Genomic DNA, 19,937 nt, shown 5'->3' with positions numbered 1-19,937 from the left:
CGGAGGGAGCGCGCCGACCGGCGGGCAGAGTGGGGCTGCGAGCTGGCGGGCGCGCCATGGGGAAGGCCAGGCCGGCGGCGGCGCGCAGGAAAGGCCCCGGGGCCCCGGCGGGGGCGCCGGGCGGCCGCGCGAGGCCCAACCCCAACCCGTTCGAAGTGAAGGTGAACCGGCAGAAGTTCCCGGTGCTGGGCAGAAAGGCGCGCCACGCCGTGGGACAACCCGGGGTGTCGCGCGCGCGGGCCGTCCAGAAGGTAAGGGGCGGGGGCCGCGCCGCGGGGACCTGCCGGCGGGGCGGGGGCGGGGGCGAGGGGGGGGTCCGGAGAGCGCTGGAATCCTGGGGTCTCCAACAGCGTCCGATGGTTAGGTTGCTGAGTGCCCGGGCCGGGGGTTCCCCACCCCCCCCCCCCGATCTTCCCAGCGCGCGCTGCAGGGAGCCGGCCCTGGGAAGCTGGCGCTCGGTGGACACGCGGCGCGCGTGTGCGCCTGCCCCTCGGTTCCACGGGGCGCCCGTGCACGCCTCTTCCAGCCTGTCCTCGCAGGGACTTGGAGCCTCTGGTCCAGGGGGCGCGCATCCTTTTCTTCGCAGGGCAGGGATGTCACCGATGTTGGGAGAACGAGTGCGTCTGTCTTTCCAAGCACAGCACCGTGTCCTTCGCGGGGAGACTGAAACGCAGCCTTGTGTGCTTACCGTCCCAGACTATTCTGCGCCTTTCAGCCTCTGTGCAGGTGGCATTCCGTGTTCGGCCTCTGAGACGCGTTCTTGGGTTTAACAATATTCAGTAAGACACATAGTATACTACTGAAAAAATTAAGGTGGGTGGAAAAGTTAGGGTACAGAAAGGACCTGCAGGTTTCCCAGGGTCTCAGCTAAGGGCTGGGCTTCACTGGGTTTGAATGTCTGTGAAGCCTGAAGTTCCCTCCTAGCTGCTGGGGGTTAAAGGTCAGTGAGGACTTGACCCCAGCCTTCCTGGGCCCGCCCTCCGTGTTCTGCCTTGCAGGGCGCTATCCAGTCCTTCTCTGAACTGAATGGAGTGTCATCCTTACTGCAAGGACCTGACAAGACTAACGTCGGGGGCTGATGAGGCCCCCAGGGCAGGTGTGGGGCACCGTGGGGGACCGGGTGACGTGCGCTCCAGAGCAGCTCCGTTTCCACCAGCTAAGCGTGTTTTCTCATTTCTAAAGCAGGGATAATAATATCCATCCTTTCCCTAATGGTCGTTGTAAGATTAAATAGCATATATTAAGCGTTGCCCAAACACTAGACATTGTTCTTGTTTCTCAGCTTGTCATTCTCAGACCCCTTCACAATCTGGCCACAACCTATTGTCCTTGCTTTGCCTCTTGCAACTCAGTTTGTCCAAAAGTCCTGTCTTATCCCCCCAAATCCCTCAGGGGCCAGCACAAGTCACCACTTCTGATACTTTCCCAAGCCCTGCGGCCCCAGTAGGGCAGGGTGCTCATCCCTGTAGTACCTGACAGAGTCACCTCTGTGCTCCGTGCTCTGGCCTGCGGTGAATGGCCCAGAGGCAGGTGTTGGTGCCTCCTCCCATCCCCGGTGCTTTGGGGGCTCAAGTCAGAAGGTATGATAGGAAAATCAGAAACTCCTTCACAGAGGGAGTCACACTCGAGATTGGAAGGGTGAGCAAAATGTTACAGGTGGGGACGAAGGCCCGTTGTCCCGTCACAGAGTGTGTGGCACAGCGTGGGGTGGGAGAGCTCAGAGCTGTCCAGAGGGGACTCAGGTCATCCAGGGCAGGTGGAGCGTGCGGTGAGTGTCGGGGCACGCGGGGCAACAAGATGGGCCTGTTCTCATCGGTGACCGTCCGTCAGAAGTCTATGCACTGTCCCATGTGTCTTCTGCTCCAGTCAGTGGGCAGTGCTCTGGGTAGCACTTGCGCGCACAGCGAGACTGCAGGTGTGGTGTCAGCGCCACCCCGCAGCCCAGCGTCGCTCTCCTCCGTTCTCACTCACGTGGTGAGATAACCAGAGTTGACGTGTCTGTCATCCCTCCCAGTGGAATAGGCGTTGTATCAAGAAGTGTGTATTGAATCCTCACAGTCAGCCTTATGAGGGAAGTACTGGTATTATCCCCATTTACACATGAGAAAACGGAGACAAGGAACCGTTCCAGAACTTTCTTCAGGTCAGGATTGGGGGTGCCGAGACCCAAACCCAGAGTTGAGCAGGTAACAGACAGCAGTACCTGTGCCCGGCTCTGTCCTGAGCCATCTTGTGTAAATTCTTGTGATCCCATAATCCTGTAGCAAGGGGAGACCGCTGGGGACAGAGGTGCTAGGTGCCCCCCCCCCCCCCCCCCGCCGAGTCTGAGCTGTCACACTCAGGACTGCACCTTGTAGGCCTCACACGCATGGATGATCACGAAAGTGCTGTGGGTAGTGGTTGGGGGGGGGGGTCCCAGTAACCTTTAGCAAGTAGACAAGTTTGCAGATCTGGAGTCCAAAGGGAGCCAGGATCAGCTGTATACAAATGAAGGCATCCGTGTGACAGAGAGAAAATAGGCAGGCCTACTACAGTTTCTGTGTAATTGTGGCCAACGTGCATGGCGTCCTTTTCACCTCCTGGCTCGTTTCCTTGCGGCTAGAAGCTCAGCTCCTCTGGCGTCTCTACCTGACAGAGCAACTTCCGCGTACTCATCGTTCTGCTCTATTTTGGTTGCTGCTGTTTTTCTTTAACCTCTAGTACCGGGCACGGAAGTCCAAGGCACGCCCTAGAGAGCCCCCCAAGCTCCAGACACAGTCCTCTCTGCCTCCGTTATGTGGGGGCAGCCTGCTTCCTCAGTAACTGAGATCCGTCTTTCCAGCCAGTAGATTAGCCCTTTTCCGACTGTTGGTGGCGGTGGCCTCGGGCATCCAGAATGGCCGTGACAGTGGCATCTTATAATTCATTGGAACCATCATGTGTCCCCTGGTGGGAGCATTTCCTCTTTAGGGACCAAGATCGCCGAGCCATCAGAGCTCAAGGTTGCCAGGACCGACACTAGATTTTTCTGTGATCTGTTTTCCAGCGCACCCAGACGTTACTGAAGGAATACAGGGAAAGAGATAAGTCCAACATTTTCACAGATAAGCGCTTTGGGGAGTACAGTAGCAACATGAGCTCGGAGGAGAAGATGGTGCGGAGGTTTGCCCTGGAACAGCAGGTGCGCACGGCGGGGGGAGGAGGGTCTGATGCCACAGTTGTCCACAGAAGCCAAACACGAGGCGGTTGCCCCGTCGTTCACTTACACTTGTGCGGGCACTCCCCCACAAGGTCCAGTGGCGAGTGCGGCGCCTTGTCTGCCGCCAGCCGGGTGGAGAAGTATCTTGACTCGAGGACAACACGGTGTCCTGAGTTCTTGACTGCAGTGCGGCTCACGGCCCGGTCGGGTGGAGAGCCAGTCGGTTGTGGGACATTGGCGGGATTTGCCCGTGGCTCGGGCGGGCGCACTTATCCTGTTTACCTCCTGCGGGTGCTGTTTGTCTCTGGACCATTGCTCAGATGGCCCAGGAAATCTGATGTGCTTGGGCTACGTTGTCACATTAAACAAATAGTGGAAAAATAACTAGGTTTTGCTGCTTAAATGGATTGGAAATTTTAGGAAGCTGATTTTTTTTTTCTTCTGTCAGCGGCAACATGAGAAAAAAAGCATCTACAACCTAAATGAAGATGAAGAATTAACTCATTGCGGCCAGTCTCTGGCAGACATCGAAAAGCATAACGACATTGTCGATAGTGACAGCGACCCTGAGGAACGCGGAACGCTGTCTGGTAAGGACCCCGGGAGCGAGGGACAGTCTGCTAGTTCCGTCTTCTGTGCCTTTCTCTTCGCAAGGTTCATTGTGGAGATTTTTTGTGTATGCTTACCTGCTAAACGTGGTCACTTAGGTGGTCCTAGCTCACCGTGATGAAGGTGAGCGCTTGGTACCTCCGCGTTGACAACCTGGTCTCCACAGGGCGAGTGGCCTCAGGCTTCTCGGCACAAGAGGCTGTGATGCTCGGGTGACTAGGGGAGAAGTCGGGTTCCATGTGTTCCTAGCCTTGGGTCTTGGGGGCTCAGCTGTTCATTAGACATTTCCTGGCAACCTTTGAATCTGGTTATGAGCTCATCAAAACCCAGGTAACTTAGAAAAGAAAAGCTCTGGGCGCCTGGGTGGCTCAGTTGGTTGAGCGACTGCCTTCGGCTCAGGTCATGATCCCGGAGTCCTGGGATCAAGTCCCGCATCAGGCTCCCCGCTCGGTGGGGAGCCTGCTTCTCCCTCTGACCTTCTCCCCTCTCATGCTGTTTCTCTCTCTCTCAAATAAATAAATAAAATCTTTAAAAAAAAAAAAAGAAAGAAAAGAAAAGCTCTTACTTTTGAACATACGTGTGTTTATAACTTTACAAATGAATCACCCGGAAACACGTTGTGTTTTGTCCGGCTGCGTCGTGCAGTGTCCTTCCCTAGAGTAGGAGAGGTTCGTCGTAAAGGTCAGCCCTGCCAGGTAGTTCTTCCCTCGTTGTGATGGAGGTGTGGGAGGGGTCAGAGGGTTCCCAGGGCTTCAGCCGGAGCACCTGCTAACATGGGACTGCCAGTCACTGAGACGGGCTACCCTGTGACACACACCGGCTTGGGGCAGTTTGAAATGCTGCTGGATGAGCCACGAGAACTGGTGAATCCACCCCAGAGGGGTGGCAGGAAGCCAAGGGGAGTGACGGGAGAGTTGGGGAGAGTCAGGACTGAAGGCGGGGTTCCAGAAGCCGTGGTGGGAGAAGGTGGTGAGGAACGCCTCAGCAGGAGAGAAATCCGATAATGACCCGATAGAATAAGAAGAGTTGATTTGGGACAAAGGCAATTGAGTTGCTTAGGTCATTTCCTTGGGTAGCTGGGAAGGGACAGCCCAACCAATTGAGCCCCAGGGCTGCTCTGGGGGGGGTTGGGGGTGCTGAGAGCAGGGGGGGGAGTGGAGCGCCCCCGGCCCTGGTGATTCACTGCCAGGCGGCCTCGAGAGCCCGGCCGGAGTCGGCGGTTCAATACGCGGGCCCCTGCTCCCCGCACACACATCCACCTGCACAGGTATGGCCAGGAACAGGTGGCCTCACGAGCAAGGGGGCGAGAGCTGTGGGCCCGCTATGGGAAAGCAGCCTGAACGTTCTGTTTCTGTTACTGGCAGGAGATTTGGGGGAAATTTCTTCCCATGCAAGCTTCCATTTTCTCATCTGAGATTCTGGGTTTTTTTAAGGTTTCTGTCCATTCCCAAGTGGTTGATTCCCACAGTGTTTTCTCTTTTCTGCTGCAGTAACGGGGCCAGCTAACCGTCAGGGGCCCCTGCTGCGGGTGCAGTCTCCTGCCTCAGGACCTTCCAGTCTCAGAGTCCCTGCCCGAGGAGGCGTGAGGGATGCAGGTTCTCCGCCGCCCAATCCTGGGCTCTCTGTCCCGAGACGCAGACTCTGCCTTGTTTTACTGCATTTGCTGATCATTCACGAGATTTGAACACAGTTGACAAGTAGCGCCTTGGTGTTTCCAGGTGTTGGGTCACGGTCAGAGGGTATTTTGTGGCTCTGGGTTTTCTCAGGGTGGTTCATCCTGGGGATTTCTTTTTTTTTTTTTTTTTAATGATTTTATTTATTTATTTGATAGAGACACAGCGAGAGAGGGAACACAAGCAGCAGGAGTGGGAGTGGGAGAGGGAGAAGCAGGCTTCCTGCTGAGCAGGGAGCCCGATGCAGAGCCCGATGCGGGGCTCGATCCCAGGACCCTGGGATCGTGACTGAGCCAAAGGCAGACGCTTAACGACTGAGCCACCCAGGTGCCCATCCTGGGGATTTCTTATGTGCCTGTGGTCTCGTGCAGCTACGGCGCGGGAGGATTATTTTCTTGAATATGGGATCGGTTCTCAAATCTGCACTTGGATAAACGTTGGCGGACCAGTGCAGGAACCGGTTTGTGCGCTAGCACCAGCCTCAAAGATGCCTTTTCTGCCCTTTGTCCCCAGCCGAGCTGACTGCCGCCCATTTCGGAGGCGGTGGCGGGCTCCTTCATAAGAAGACCCCACTGCAGCAGGGAGGGGAGGAGGAGAAGCCGAGGTCACGCAGAGAACTCATCGAAGAGCTCATTGCAAAGTCCAAGCAGGAGAAGGTGTGTTAGCGCTCCTGGTGGGGCGCTCTGGCCCGGGACCCTCACCAGAACGGCTCCCGGGCTTGGCTTTCCTTGTATGTGTGTGGGCTGTGTTTAACGTTTTCTGTGAATTTAATAGAAGCATTCGTTTTGAATGGGAATATTTTACGTTTCATCTTTGCGTACACTTCTCACGGTCTGTTGTGTTTTGGGAGGACTTGGGGTGTCTTTGGTTGGTTGGTTTTGTGTGTTGACGTGAATCGCTGTCTTTACTACCAGCAAACTGCTCAGAGCATCCAGATGAACGGTTGATGGCAGGGACTTAGTTCTGTGTGTTGAGATTTTGTAGCTTCGCTTTTCTAAGATACTCATTTCTCGGGGTGTCTCGTGCTGCCCATACGAACGCATTGATTTCGGCTGCTCACTCCGGCCCCGCGCTGGCGGCATGCACCACCTTGCTCTCTCTCCCCAGAGGGAGAGACAGGCACAACGGGAAGGCGCCCTGGAGCTCACAGAGAAGCTGGATCAAGACTGGAAAGAAATCCAGACTCTCCTGACACACCGAACTCCCAAGTCCGAGAACAGGGATAAGAAGGAGCACCCCAAGGTGGGTATCAAGTGGACCGGACCTTTCCATGGGGAAAGGTGGAGGCCAGCGTCCCTTCCGGCCTGCTCCTTGACGTGGATAGCTGCCTTCCTTTCTCTTAGATCCTCTGTCTTCCAGTGAGCTTTCGTGGAGTTTCCGGATCCGTGTGGTGTCCGTGTAGAGCTAGACAAAAAGAGACTTCAGTATCTAGTCCTGGATAATTAAACTAAAGAAAACAGTTGTTTCTGGTATGAAAAATCCTTCGACGGGAGGCCTTCTCCAAACGGTGTTTGATTTTTCCCATCACACGTCTGCACGTCCATATATACAGTTACTTAGTTTTTCCTCCAAACGGTGTACGGCTCCTACCACATCCTTTTTAGTCTACAAATTGTTGGAAAAGCAGCATTCACCTGCGTGTCTGGCTTCTAGGTGGCCAGCCGTCCACCTTTGTGGGCCACTGACACTGTGGCTGCCACCTTTACCCCAGCCCGTTTTGTGGGCTTCATGCCTAATGAGCAATGTTTAGTTTTGTTAAAGCAGGTCTGTTCTGAGAAGAATTTCCCAGGAGTGAAAAATCCTATGTGACCTTAAAGGGTCCTACAGATTGATTAGAACAGTTTTCTTTCAAGAAGGAAAGACTTGGGTATGGTTTGGCTCCCTCCTTCATGGTGTCCAGACGTTACCGGATACTTAGGAAGCCGCCTGTGCAGATCATTTAAAAAAGCAAAAACAACTAAAAGTGAAAAGTTTCTTCTTTCTGCCCTAGCCTGACGCGTATGACATGATGGTTCGTGAGCTGGGCCTTGAAAGGAAGGCCCAGCCCTCTAACAGGATGAAGACGGAAGAGGAGCTGGCGAAGGAGAAACAGGATCGGCTTCAGAAGCTGGAGGTACTGGTGTGACCGTGACCACGACGGGGCCGCAGGGCCCAGCGCCACGCGGGGGGGGGGGGGGGGGGGGGGGGGGGGGGTGCACCGCGGGTCCTGGGTTTGAGGCCTTTCTTCTCCGTTTTGTGAGGTGGGCTGCAGATGGCGCTGTTTTATCAAAGGACTCTTCTTAGACTGTTTAAAGTTTGTTTCTTTTACTACAAATAAATTCCTTTTTTTGATATAAAAGCAAGAAAATTGCAAACGATACCCCAAATATACCAAATAAATGAACGTTTGCTCTAATCCCCTTACCTCAGAACAGCTGCTAACAATCTAGTGCACGACCTTCTCAGCTCGTTTTCTGTGCCTTAGAAAAGGCTTTTAAAATTTCGTTACTCTAAAACAAAAATGAACATTGACACACTGTTCTGTACGTGGCCCTTTAGTCCAGCCCCACCCGGGCTTCTTCCCGGCTGGCGGCCTGTGCGCAGACAACCTCCTGCTTGAGCCCCCCGAGGCGTGGCTGCGCAATGGGGAGGGAAGTCTGTGTAGCTCAGCCAGAAAGGCCTTAGAAGCATGGGCCTGCCTTGCGGGCGACTAGACGCACTTGTGCCATGATATTTGTTTCCATTTGTGTGCGGTAGGAGGTCCCTGCACACTAGGGGGAAGGCGGGCTCGGAGCCCCCGGCCTGGGGACCATGGCCTGCAGGAGGGCAGGGCCGGTGTGCCTCCCACGACGTGCTTCCTTCCCATCCAGGCCGCGAGACTGCGGAGGATGCGTGGCGAGGACGAAGCCGGCGATGCTAGAAAACCAAAGCACCTGTCCGCGGACGACTTAAATGACAGCTTTGTTCTGGACAAAGACAACAGGCGCTTGCTTTCCTACACAGTAAGGAGTTTGCCTTCGCTGGCTTACTTGCTCTCTGAATTCAGAAGCACGGTTTCTGGTATCTGAGAGGGTCATCCCAGATGGAAGGTGAATTTGTAAAAATGCCCGTGTGCTCTGCGTCTGGGAGTGTGTGGCGGGTCCGATCCCGCACCTGCGGGCAGGCTCCCTGGAGAAGGGGCACGCCAGCCTCGTGCTGTGTCCTCGCTCACCGACATCGGCTTCCTCCACTCGTAAGTGTGTGGTTATCTTCAGGATCAGCGCTGCTGTTGCGGGAGCCGGTAAAATACTTGAGTTTCTACTACTCTGTTAGGTCTACACCCTTTCCCCTTCAGAGTGAATCAGCCTGGTTTCAGGGAGGGAATAGAGGAGGAGGCCAGGCGTGTTGAGCACAAGGGGACCCGAGGTACTGGGTGCTCACAGAACACCCGGGTATTTGGCAGGAGAGCGTAGTCAAGGGTTAGCCCCAGGTGTTGAGGGCCCGCCACCTCCAGGTGCAGCCCAAATGTCAGGAAGCCCCTGCTGACCCACCGTTTCGCAACCCTGAAGCCAGTGGTGGGAGGCTGCAGACACAGCCGCTGGAGCCCATGGCCACCAGGGCGCCTGCCACACCGTGGGTCCCTGCTGCTCCCCGGCAGAAGCTGAGCCTTGCCCGGAGCCCTGGCGGCAGGACTCAGGAAGCCGTTCCCCGGCCTGCTGGCCCTGAGGCTCCGGGGCTCGCCGTCTGGCACGGAGCTGGCGCGGAGGGCGGGTGCGGCACTCGGGGCCCCTGCTCCTTGTGGCTGCAGCGTCCAGCGTCGCTACGGGATGTTCCCTCGGGGTAGTGAGGCCTGTGGTCCCCCTGCTCTACCCTAGGATGGAAAGATGAGCATCAAGGAAGAGCAAAGCAGGGAAGCTAGTGACGGCGAGAGCGAAGAGGAGCAGGGCGAAGACCCGAGCGAGGAGGACCCGGGAGACAGCAGCGACCCCGAGGGGCACTCGGACCTGGAATCGGATGCGGGGAGCGAGGAGGACCGTGGGTGGCCAGACAGAGAGCCCCGGCCAGCCCCGGGGGAAAGGATGACAAGCGATGGTCACAAAGCTCGAGAACTTGCCAAAACCGAGCTGCCCTATACGTTTGCAGGTAGACAGATGCTGGGTTTTCTTACATGTCGGGATGACCTCTGTGACCTGGCGACAAGTCTTCCTCGCTGGGACCGAGGGTGCCCTTCTGGGCATGTGGGTACATGCCCACCGATAAGTCTGGGTTCGCGAGGAGCATGGTCCTCCTCCGCAGTGTCTGGCCAGAGTGTTGGCCAGCTTCTGTCGTGTGGCTGTGGACAGTTTCATGGGCCGGCCGCAGCATGAGGGCGACACGCCTTGCCACTGGAGGTCGTCGTGCTCTTTCCGTGGCCAGCCTTTTGTGGTGGAAATGTGGCTGCCACAGAGAGCTGGGGCGGGGCCTGGGAGATGGGGGTCACCTGTGAGGAGGCTTCCTATGTGCCGACCTGGGCACTCGTTCGACCACATAACCCCTTGCAGCGAATGTTGTGTGTTGTGTGGTCTGGTGCGTGGAGAAGAATCATCCAGTTCTAGCGAGCGGTCTTAAATTGTCCTGTGACTTACAGTCACTTCCAGAGGCTGGCTCCCTCGGGCACGGCCTGCAATCGGTGGGAATCTGGGGTGGTGACCGCACTCTGCCACATGCCTCCTTCCAGCTCATTCTGGGCCAGTGTGGACACTAAACCCAGTGTCTGCTGCCTGGTCGCTGATCAGTAGCCCGTCTCACCGCCCCTCTCCCCCTGGACACGCCAGAGCACCTGTTAGATCCACCGGTGGTGGTCCTGGTGGGAGGTAAAGCGTGTCTGAAATATGCGTGAAGTTCTCTCGTGGTGAAGTGATACCACCCCTGTTCTGTTTCGTTTTTAATCTCTGTGTGATCAGAAACATGATTCTCTTTTTAATTATCAACCGTGGGGTGTGTTTTGCATTTTTGACAGCCCCTGAATCCTACGAGGAACTGAAATCCTTATTATCAGGAAAAACGATGGAGGAGCAGCTTGTGGTGGTGGAGAGAATTCAAACATGCAACCATCCGAGTCTCGCCATGGGAAACAAAGCAAAACTGGAAGTACGTGCCTCATGTTGGGAGTGTCAGGGCGGCCCCCCACCCCCGTGTGTGTCCGAGGTGCGTGCGCCTCAGCCCCCTGCGGCTACAAGCGCCCCGTGCTGTGACCCTGCCACGAGCCCCGGAGGGGGTGCTGTTGCCCTCCACTCGCAGGTGAGGGAGACCGAGGCCCTGGGTGTGTGGCTCACATGGCCTCAAGCGGGAGAGCGAGCCCTTCAGGGAGACGAGGACTTGGAAAGTGCCTTTTCTTCTCCACGAGTGCTGCCCATTTACGGATGAGGCACAGGGCTGGGCGCGTTCTTGGTCTGAAGACCTGGGTGCTGTCTGCCATTCTGCAGAAGCACGCGCCCCAAGCCCTTCTGCTGACCCACCCCTCCTGGTGTGGAACCAGTTTCTTGGCCTGCACTTTGCCAGGTGCTCCCGTCCGTGGCCCCGGGGCTCATGTGCGCACGTGTTAGCCAGAACGTAGGGGACGGCCCCTGTGAGCCTGCGGTTTTATTCTGCGGGTCGGCACTGAGCTCTGCTCCCAACCTGTGTTTCTGCAGAAACTGTTTGGCTTCCTTTTGGAGTACATTGGAGATTTGGCTACAGATGATCCACCAGAACTCAGAGTAATTGATAAATTGGTTGTGTAAGTAACAATGGCAGGTTGACTGGAATGCGGGGCAGAGGTGAACAACTCTTTTCCTGTTCGCAGTCATAAAACTATGTCTCGGAGTTAGTAACGTTGACCTTGTAAACAGGCCCCCTGGCATATGCTAGCTACAGTGATTTCAGTGACCACAGCCCCCTCAGAGTGGTGTTAGCACACTGCTCCCATCACCCTGGGGATGGACACGCTGTTAACTACAAATAAGTCAACTTTAAGACAGTTGAACACTTCATCCTTGCTCGTGCTTTTTGGAGGCTTATTTTGTGTTTCGTTCGCCAGTGAAATTTCAAGCTCTGCTTGGACGGGCCGACGGGTGTTTGGGACACGTGGTAGACTGTGTCCTGGTATTGTCCAGAAACCCGCCTACTCCAGGTCCACACTTCAGAGGGACCCGACAGGCTGGTGCTGCGAGCATCAGGGAGGCCAGCCCCTCTGGTCTTCCCGTTCCCGCCCTGCCCAGGGACGGCTGAGCCTTCGCTCCACGAGGACGCCCCGTGAAAGCAGAGACTGGAGCGTGGCTCCTGGCCCCTGGTTGGCTGGAGGGAGGTGTGGTAGATGGAGGGTTAGTGAGCACCAGGGCCCCAAAGGGGCCTGTCTGGGGCCAGCCACATGCTGCGCACCCCACGTCCCCGTGCCACCTTCTGTCGGTACCACAGTGTTTGTGAGGAACCAGTAAGTTCCTGTGGACAGCACCTTGGAACCGTCCGCCGAGTCTGGCTCGGAGAACGTGCTCCTTACGGCGTTATGCTTCTGCCATCGCTACTGAGAGGTTACGACTTTCTAGGAGGTGGCAAAAGTACGTAGAGATTGTTATAAAACAAACGTGTTAGAAGCAGTATCTTGATCGCCGAGAAGGGCAGCCAGACCAGTAAGAGGAAAAATGGGTTCGTCCAGGGGCTTCTGGGCTAACTTGCTCAGCTAGCAGGTGACTTCACCGGAACATGGTGAACGTGAGATTTGGGGGCTTTCTTTCTGATTTCGTTACCTGAGGTCATTTTCCCCTGACCTGTGTTTCTGATTAACAGGCAGTTATATAATCTTTGCCAGATGTTTCCTGACTCTGCAAGCAACTCCATAAAATTTGTCCTCCGAGATGCCATGCACGAGATGGAAGGGGCTATTGAGGCCAGAGGCCGGGCGGTGTTTCCGGGCCTGGACGTGGTGAGCAGGGACTTGGTCCCAGGCACAGGGGGCTGGTGCTGTCGGCCGGCCAGAAGGGGTGGCTGAGTGGAATGTACGTGGTTTGGAGGGTTCGCCATGCCCTCGAGCTTCTAGACTGAGCTGGAGAACAGACCAGAACAAGGTGGGAAGGACTGTTTACCCGCGAACAAGTCACTGAAATATGTTTCACTGGTTCAGTTCCGTGCGAATGGGGCTGTGTGTGGCCTTCGTGGTGAAGAGGCTTTAGGGCCAACAGAACGAGTGTGTGTTGGGAAGAACTGAGCCCGGAGCCCTGGCCCTGCTGTGGCCCCACTGAGACACCCGAGCCCCTCTGAGGGCTCTGACAGCCCTGTGGTGGCTGCAGGCCACCTCGGCAGCATCTGTGACCTCGCAGAAACACTTGCTCCGTCTGTTCCGTGTTCTAGGATTTCTGTAGAAATGAAAAACCGTGATTAACAAAAACTCAAAAACATAGGGTCTGTGTTCCTGGTTTTAGTGGGCCCCCCAAAGTGGGATCTGAGTCAGTGTCCATGAGCCTTCTTCTGTAAGCCTCGGCCCTCGGCAGACACTTCCTGTGTCACCGGAGTGGCCTGTTCCTGCAGAGACCGTGTGACAGGTCCCACCCAGCTCCTCCAGTGAGCTGTGCGGCCGTCTCCTTGCCTGTAAGCAGGGGTGGGGGCTGCAGTTACGCTTCCCGTGAGGTTCGTGACTGCGGCACGGCTGGACGCAGCGGTCAGTACACGGGCTGTCACCGTCACGAGTGTTCCCTTGGTGGACACTCGTGGTCCATTGCTGGCAAAGCGAAGACAAGCAGCGGGCTGGGTGCGGGAGGCCGCGTGCGCTCTCCCTTCCCCTCTGCCTCCCTGAGCCTGTGTCCTCTGGAGTCCCAGGTCAGGGGGGCTCTGTGGAAGGGGGAAGTGGGGGCTCCAGGGTGTGCCTCACATGGTCAGAGTGGTCCAGTTCAGGGGGTTTGGGAGGATTTCTTGGTGCCTTTGGACCAGATGGAGGGCGTGCAGACCCTACCGAGCCAGGGTGCAGGGATGCTCTTCTGCTTCAGTGTGAAGCGGCCTCTCCGGCGCCTCCCGGGTGGGGAGCCCGTGGGCGTGTCTGGCCGGGGCGGGGGGGGGGGGTCCCTGGAGAGTATCATCCTCTGAGTCAGCACTCCCGCTGCCACTGCGTGTCGCCTCGCGTGTCATTGTCGGGTGCGCAGGCCAGAGCCACGGCTCATGTTGGCTTCTTGGGGCCGAGCCGAGCCTGGTGTGGCAGGCGGACTCGCGCACATCCGTGGGGGGAGCCCGTCCTTCCTCCCCGTCCAACGCGTGTCTGCGCCCACGGCCTCCCCAGTAGCCTCGCCGGCCACCCAGCTTGTCTTCTCTCACTTGAAAAGTAAAGAGGAGTCTGACATAGCTTCGGTCTGCGTTTCTCTTACTGGGAGCCGAGCCCAGGACGTTTCCGTGTCTGCGAGGAATTCATGTCAGTGAGCAGTTCTCACCGTGTCCTCTGCCCACTTGTGTTAGGCCGTCGGGGTGTTCCTCAGCACTGAGCAGGCGCTCCGGCGGAGTCCGGCGTGTGCGTGTGCGTGTGAGTGTGAGAACGAGCGTGCCCAGCGTGTGCGGGGAGGCGGCCGTGGAGGTGGGACGCCTGCAGGTGCGCCGCGGCCCCTCACCAGGAGGGTCAAAACCTGCTTTGGTCCTGGCCTGTGAGAAAGTCCGTGTTTTGAACTTCCCGTTACTTTCTCTGATCTGTGGTGACGCTCTTTCAGCTCGTTTATTTGAAAATCGCCGGGATGCTGTTTCCAGCCTCCGACTTCCGGCACCCTGTGGTGACGCCTGCGCTCGTGTGCATGAGCCAGCTGCTCACCAAGGTACGTTGGTGGCGCATGGCTCGGGCGGCCGAGTGAGGCCGTGGGGTGTCGCTGTTGCGGGCCGAGCGCAGGAAAGGCTCAAGGAAAGGGGCCTGTGAAGACGACCCTGGAAATGGCCCCAGATGAGGTTATGGAAGGTGTGGCACCAAAAAAGAGCCCTTGGAGTTAGTGGTGACGCACCGAGTGTGACGTGGGCTCTGTTCCCCTTTCGGCTTAAGAAGCCCGAGCAGTCGTGTTTCCTAGGCCGGCGTCTGGTGCACACTCTGTGGCGGTATTGCCACGTGGTGGGTCTTCGCAAAAGGGACGGAGCCTTGGGGCCGCGACGCTCTTCACCTGGTTTAATCCCACTCGACCCTGCTGCGGCGGGGGGCGGTGCTTGCTCCATGTGGGGGGAAGCTCTGGGGCCACAGACCTCAGCTGGGACGCCAGCCTCTGCAGCTAGCGCAGCCTTCCGGAACTTTCTTCCTGACCACTGACCGCGCCCTGTGCTCCTGTGCCAGTGCCCCGTCCTGTCTCTCCAAGACGTGGTGAAGGGCCTGTTCGTGTGCTGCGTGTTCCTGGATTACGTGTCTCTGTCGCGGAGGTTCATCCCTGAGCTCATTAATTTCCTCCTCGGGATCCTTTACATCGCAACCCCAAACAAGCACAGCCACGGTGAGTTGGTTGGACGGAGTTTTTTCAAGTGTGTTCTACTTCAGCTCCTTTAAAAGTCGTCCGTGCTCCTTGTAGAGAGCGTGGGACGTGGAAAGTTAGACATCAAACCCCGCCGTCCAGAGCAGTGGCCTCTCCTCTGCAGCTGGGCGGACACCCCCGCACCCGAGGGAACTGGGGCCCCACTCTTCGCACCACCACGGCCACCAGCGGCCACACGCGGCGAGTCCCATCCGTGGCGTGGCACCCAGATGACTGAGCTTACTGTCAAAAACTCATGAAACAGCTCAGTTCTTTTATGTTGATTCTGTGTTGAAATAACATTTTTATACTTGGGGTTAGACGAATGTATCATTAAGATCTTTTCTTCCTGTGCCACAAGAACGTTTGCGCTCCCTCCGTGCGGCCCCCATTGTTTCTAGTGCGCAGCGCTGTCTCTAGTTTCTAGAGCGCCGGGAATTCTGGAAGGAGTGACCATCAGAAGCCAGTTCTAGCGTCTGTTGACCTGCTAGGCTGTGCTGGTCTTAAGACCCCCCGCCCGCAGCAGCACCCGCGATACTGACCACTCACCGCTCCCCCGGGTTGTCGGGGCGCCGCCCGGTCTCCGCCCTTCGCTCTGTGTCCTAGGACCCCCTTTCCTGCCCCGATCCATCGTCCGTCGTATCTCCAATCCAATGCCACCACGTAGGCCGCGATGTCAGTCGTACTGAGCACTTCACCAGTGCCCGGGGCGGGGGGCACTTCAGCCCCAGCAGCTCCTCTGTTCAGGACCCTAAGCACGCTGTCCTGCTTCCCCCACGTGGCCTCATAGCCAAAGCCCCGCGTGCAGCTGCTGCACGTGGCCTGCACTGACCGCCTCGCCGCGGACTCCTGTGCGCCGGGCCTGGGCCTGGGGAGGCACAGTCTCGCCGGGGGGCCTGTCGAAGTGGACACTGCAGTGGGGCACGCAGCAGGCCCCTCTCCCTTCACCCTGCCGCCGCCGGCTTTGCTGTGCCGGGCATACGCCAGGCCAGGCCGGCCGGGCCCGCTGCCTCAATTGTTCTTCCGGGTGGTGATGGGGTTGAGTCCACTCCATTGGCGTTTGTCCTCTGGGACAGGCCTTCTCTGACCTTAGTTTACTAGGTCACCTGTGCCACCTGCACCCGCTCTCCCCCCGCCCTTCCCCTGCCCTGCGTCTGTGGCCCACCGTTGTCTCTTTCTGATGCTCCGTCCTGTTAACTCCATCGTCCGGGCGTTGTCTACTGCCTGTCTCCCCCTCGATGTCAGGGGCCTGGGCTGTTCCCTCCGTCACCCCTGCGGAGGCTGTAACCCCACCTCTGTGGGGTGAACACAGGCTGCACGTGTCCGAAGTGACCCTTCTAACTGCGTCACCATGCAGAGCCTGCCCTGTGAGCCTGTGATGCTCAGAGGCCGCCTCTTTCCTTGTCCCGCTTGGACTTCAGGTTACACTCTGGTGCACCCTTTCAGAGCATCTGGGAAGAACTCGGAGTTGCTCTTGGTTTCTGACCAAGAGGACACGGCCACGTGGCAGAGAAGAGGCCTGTCCCTCGGCTGGGCCGGTGGACTGAAGGCCCAGACTAAGACGGAGGCCAACCACACCAGGTAGGTGGGGGGCTTGGGGCTCCAGGGAGGGTGTGCTCAGTGCCAGGCCAGCATGGAACCAGACACAACTGGGACCCCTGAGGATGCACCCAGTGTCACCTCTGCACATGGTACAGTCTTATGTGGGGGAAATCCTAAAGACTCTACAAAAAAGCTGTTAGATCTAATAAACTAATTCAGTGAAGTAGCACAATACAAAGTCGTCAAAAAATCGCTTGCGTTTTTATATGCAATGAACAATGGAAAAGGAAATGAGAAAATTCTGTTTACAACAGCATCAAAAAGAATAGAACATGGGAATTGAAAACCAAGGAGGGAGAGAGAATTGAGACAGAACCTCGTGGGCACTGTTAAGGAAGACAAAAGGGCAAGAAAACAGCTCGTGTTTGTGGATCTGAGGACTCCCCTCCAGACACCATCACACTGGGGACTGGGTTTCAGCATGTGAACTGGGGGGGCACACACATTCAGCGCACAGGAGGGCTGGGGCTTTTTATCAGACGTCCTTCTGTTTTCTGATTTTTTAAAAGTATGGACTTGAAATATCCTTTTGTTGTGGTAAAAGAGACAACAGAAAGTTTACCATTTTCATCCTGAAGCCAACAGTTGAGTGGAATTCAGTACATTTCCATCCTGGTGCAGCCACCGCCTCCACTCACCCCCAGAAGTCCCCATTCGTAAGACAAATTGTACACCCATCCCACACTCACTCCGCAGCCCTGGCACCCCGCCCCCCACCCCCGGTCTGCCTTCTGTCCCCAGTACCTGGCTCCTCTGGGGACCTCCCAGAAGCGGGATCACAGTGTCTGTCCTCTCTGGCTGGTGTATTTCACTTTGTAGCATCGTGTCCTCCAAGGTCATCCATGTGGTGGCAGGTGTCAGAACGTCCTTCCCGCTTAAGGCTGGATAACATTCCGTTGTGGGGATGGACCACGTTTTGTCCGTCCGTCCGTCCGCGGACACTAGGGTGCTTCCCTGTCTCAGCTGCTGCGCATGGTGCTGCCGTGAACATGGGGGTGCCGGCATCTCATCGAGACCCTTCTTTTAATTCTTTGGGTACACAGGCAGAAGCAGAGTCGCTGGGTCATGCGGTAGCTCTAGGTCCCATGGTTTTGAGGGCCGCCCCCCACTGTTGCCTCCCTGCCAGTTTCTCTGTGTCCCCCCAGCACTTATTTTTGCAACAGGAGCCATTCCCGTGGGTAAGAGGTGTTAACTCCATGTGGTTTTGATTGGCATCTCCCTGAAGAGGCGTGCCGCTGAGCGTCTGGGCATCTGCATGTCTTCCCCGGGAAATGTCTGGTCGGGTCTGTGAAAAGAGAAAAAACTTTCCCAGAACATGTGTATTATTTTTCAAGATAGTGTCGGCTTGATTTTGCAAAGAGTCATTTAAAAACTAAAGTGGAGCCACTCATTTTCAAGTTGCTGCCGCACTTCCCCCAGTGACCGACCCTGCTCAGGGACACGGGGCGTCTGTCCCACCCGCTGCCACGCGGGACGTGGACTCCATCCAGCCCCTGTTGGGTTTTTCAGAGCTGTTGGTCGGAGATCTTAATTTTTGCCGAGAGGATTGACACTGGCAGTGACTGAACCGAATGAGCTGGTCCCCTTCTTGCCTCTGGCCCTGAAGCTGGGTGTTGCCCCCTTGCAGACTGTCCTGCCTGGCTGTGTGTCTGGCCTTGGTGAAGCGCTGCGTGCTACTCTACGGCCCGCTGCCATCCTTCCACACCATCGTGAGGCCGCTCAGAGCCCTGCTGACGGAGCACCTGGCCGGCTGCGGTCACCCCCCGGAGCTCCAGGTGAGGCCTCCCCCCACGCGGCCTTCTGCGCAGGCTCGGCCGCCTCTGTGAGTGGGGAGCAGGTTAGTGGGTGAGCTTGTCTTGAGGTGCAGCTCTAGAAACACCCATGGGAAATGACAGTAGTGGGATGACTTAGGAGAAGTGACCGTTCTCCCCGCACGAGGTCTTGCTCAGTGCCCATGGTGTGGCCACCCCCCCAGCCACCTGGGCTACAGTGAAGGCGCTCCCGTGTGTGTCCATAGGGGTGAGTCACTCATGCCCATTGTGACCAGTTTCTCTGGGGAAGGAGATTCCATGGTGTCTGCTGGACGCTGAAGCACTCCCCAGTGCCCAAGGAACCTTCTAGAAGGGCCTCAGGCATCTGTCCTGCCAGCGGGAAGTGTGCGCAAGGGTGTGAGCTGTCCTGTGCGCAGGCCCCCCACTCCTGTCCACACGGCGGTGGGGCTCCCTCAGCTGTGCCCCCGTTTAGCAGAGGAGGCCCTGGGCCCCGAGGCCACGTGCCGGGCGGGCCTGCTGCAGCCCCAGCGTGCCCCCATGTTTCAGGAGCTGTGCCAGAGCGCACTGGCCGACATGGAAAAGCAGGAGCAGTGCTGTCGGCCACTGGTGTGTGAGAAGAGCAAGCCGCTGCCGCTGAAGCTCTTCACCCCCCGGCTGGTCAGAGTGTGCGTGTCGGCCGTGGGGCGCCACGTCGGGCGGCGGGGGTGGGGGCGGGGAGGCAGGTGGGCTGGACCTGACGTTGGCTTTGCGCCTCAGCCTCGAGTTCGGGAAGAAGCAGGGAAGCAGCAAGGAGGAACAGGAGAGAAAGAGACTGATCCACAAACACAAGCGGGAATTTAAAGGAGCCGTCCGGGAGATCCGCAGGGACAACCAGTTCCTGGCTCGAATGCAGCTCTCAGAGACCCTGGAACGGTGAGCGGCGGCGGTGGCCGGGGCTGCCGGGGCTTCGGGCCAGGTCCCCGTGAGTGACTGCTGGCCCCGGGGCCTGGGCAGGCACGTTTCCTGCCACTCCGTGTGTGCTGGCCCGCGTGGATGCGAGCTGCTACTGGGTCACGTAGGGTAAAGGGCAAAAGCTGATGTAAAAATGGGGTTTTTTCTTTTTTTTTTTTTAAGGGACGCGGAAAGAAAACGAAAAGTGAAACAGCTTTTTAACAGCCTGGCCACACAGGAAGGTGAATGGAAGGCTCTGAAGAGGAAAAAGTTCAAAAAATAGTTTCCCAGACAGGACAGGGAGGTGCTGTGCACTGAACGTAATAAAGGCCGCCTTCCCGTGCGCCCGGGCTCTTCCCTGCGCTCCGGCCCTGGGCTTCCAGGAGAATCAGGCCTCGCCGGCGAGCGGGGGCTTCTGCTCCATCCGGTGCAGACGCGCCTCCGTTAATCACAAGGTTTGGGACTGAGGGCAAGGTTGCGTTCTGTCTGGTACCATCCAATGAGGCAGGTGATGTGGGGCCCAGCGCGGGGGCTGACGTCACACAGCCTGTGGCACACTGACCGGCCCTGCATGGTGGCCCCAGTGCCTGTGCCGAGCAGCCGGTCCCTGAGGTCACGCGGCCAGCCACAGCAGGGACCACAGAGGGATCGGAGGCCTGGCCAGAACGGATGTGGGGGCCGAGGGAGAGGGTGACCTGATGGTGGTGGGGAGAATGGGGAGTTTGGTCTTGGACGAGTT

At 57.4% G+C, this 19,937-nt stretch overlaps 1 protein-coding gene across 1 annotated transcript; it reads left to right on the top strand.

Annotated features, from left to right (window-relative positions):
- The first annotated feature begins 23 nt into the window (after positions 1-23).
- Positions 24-19,541, top strand: NOP14 (NOP14 nucleolar protein). Its single transcript, XM_027598955.2, has 18 exons — positions 24-251; positions 3,026-3,160; positions 3,627-3,768; positions 5,974-6,116; positions 6,568-6,702; positions 7,451-7,573; positions 8,310-8,441; positions 9,294-9,561; positions 10,418-10,548; positions 11,091-11,176; positions 12,223-12,358; positions 14,121-14,222; positions 14,723-14,876; positions 16,316-16,475; positions 18,124-18,271; positions 18,815-18,933; positions 19,025-19,180; positions 19,382-19,541. The coding sequence occupies exons 1-18, from the start codon at positions 57-59 to the stop codon at positions 19,479-19,481; spliced, it is 2,565 nt and encodes an 854-aa protein (XP_027454756.2). The 5' UTR covers positions 24-56; the 3' UTR covers positions 19,482-19,541.
- The last annotated feature ends 396 nt before the right edge of the window (positions 19,542-19,937 follow it).

This window comes from Zalophus californianus, chromosome 2, assembly GCF_009762305.2.
Source record: "Zalophus californianus isolate mZalCal1 chromosome 2, mZalCal1.pri.v2, whole genome shotgun sequence".
Classification (NCBI taxonomy): domain Eukaryota; kingdom Metazoa; phylum Chordata; class Mammalia; order Carnivora; family Otariidae; genus Zalophus; species Zalophus californianus.
Note: the sequence above shows the minus strand (reverse complement) of the source record. Positions and strands in the feature narration are given on the sequence as shown.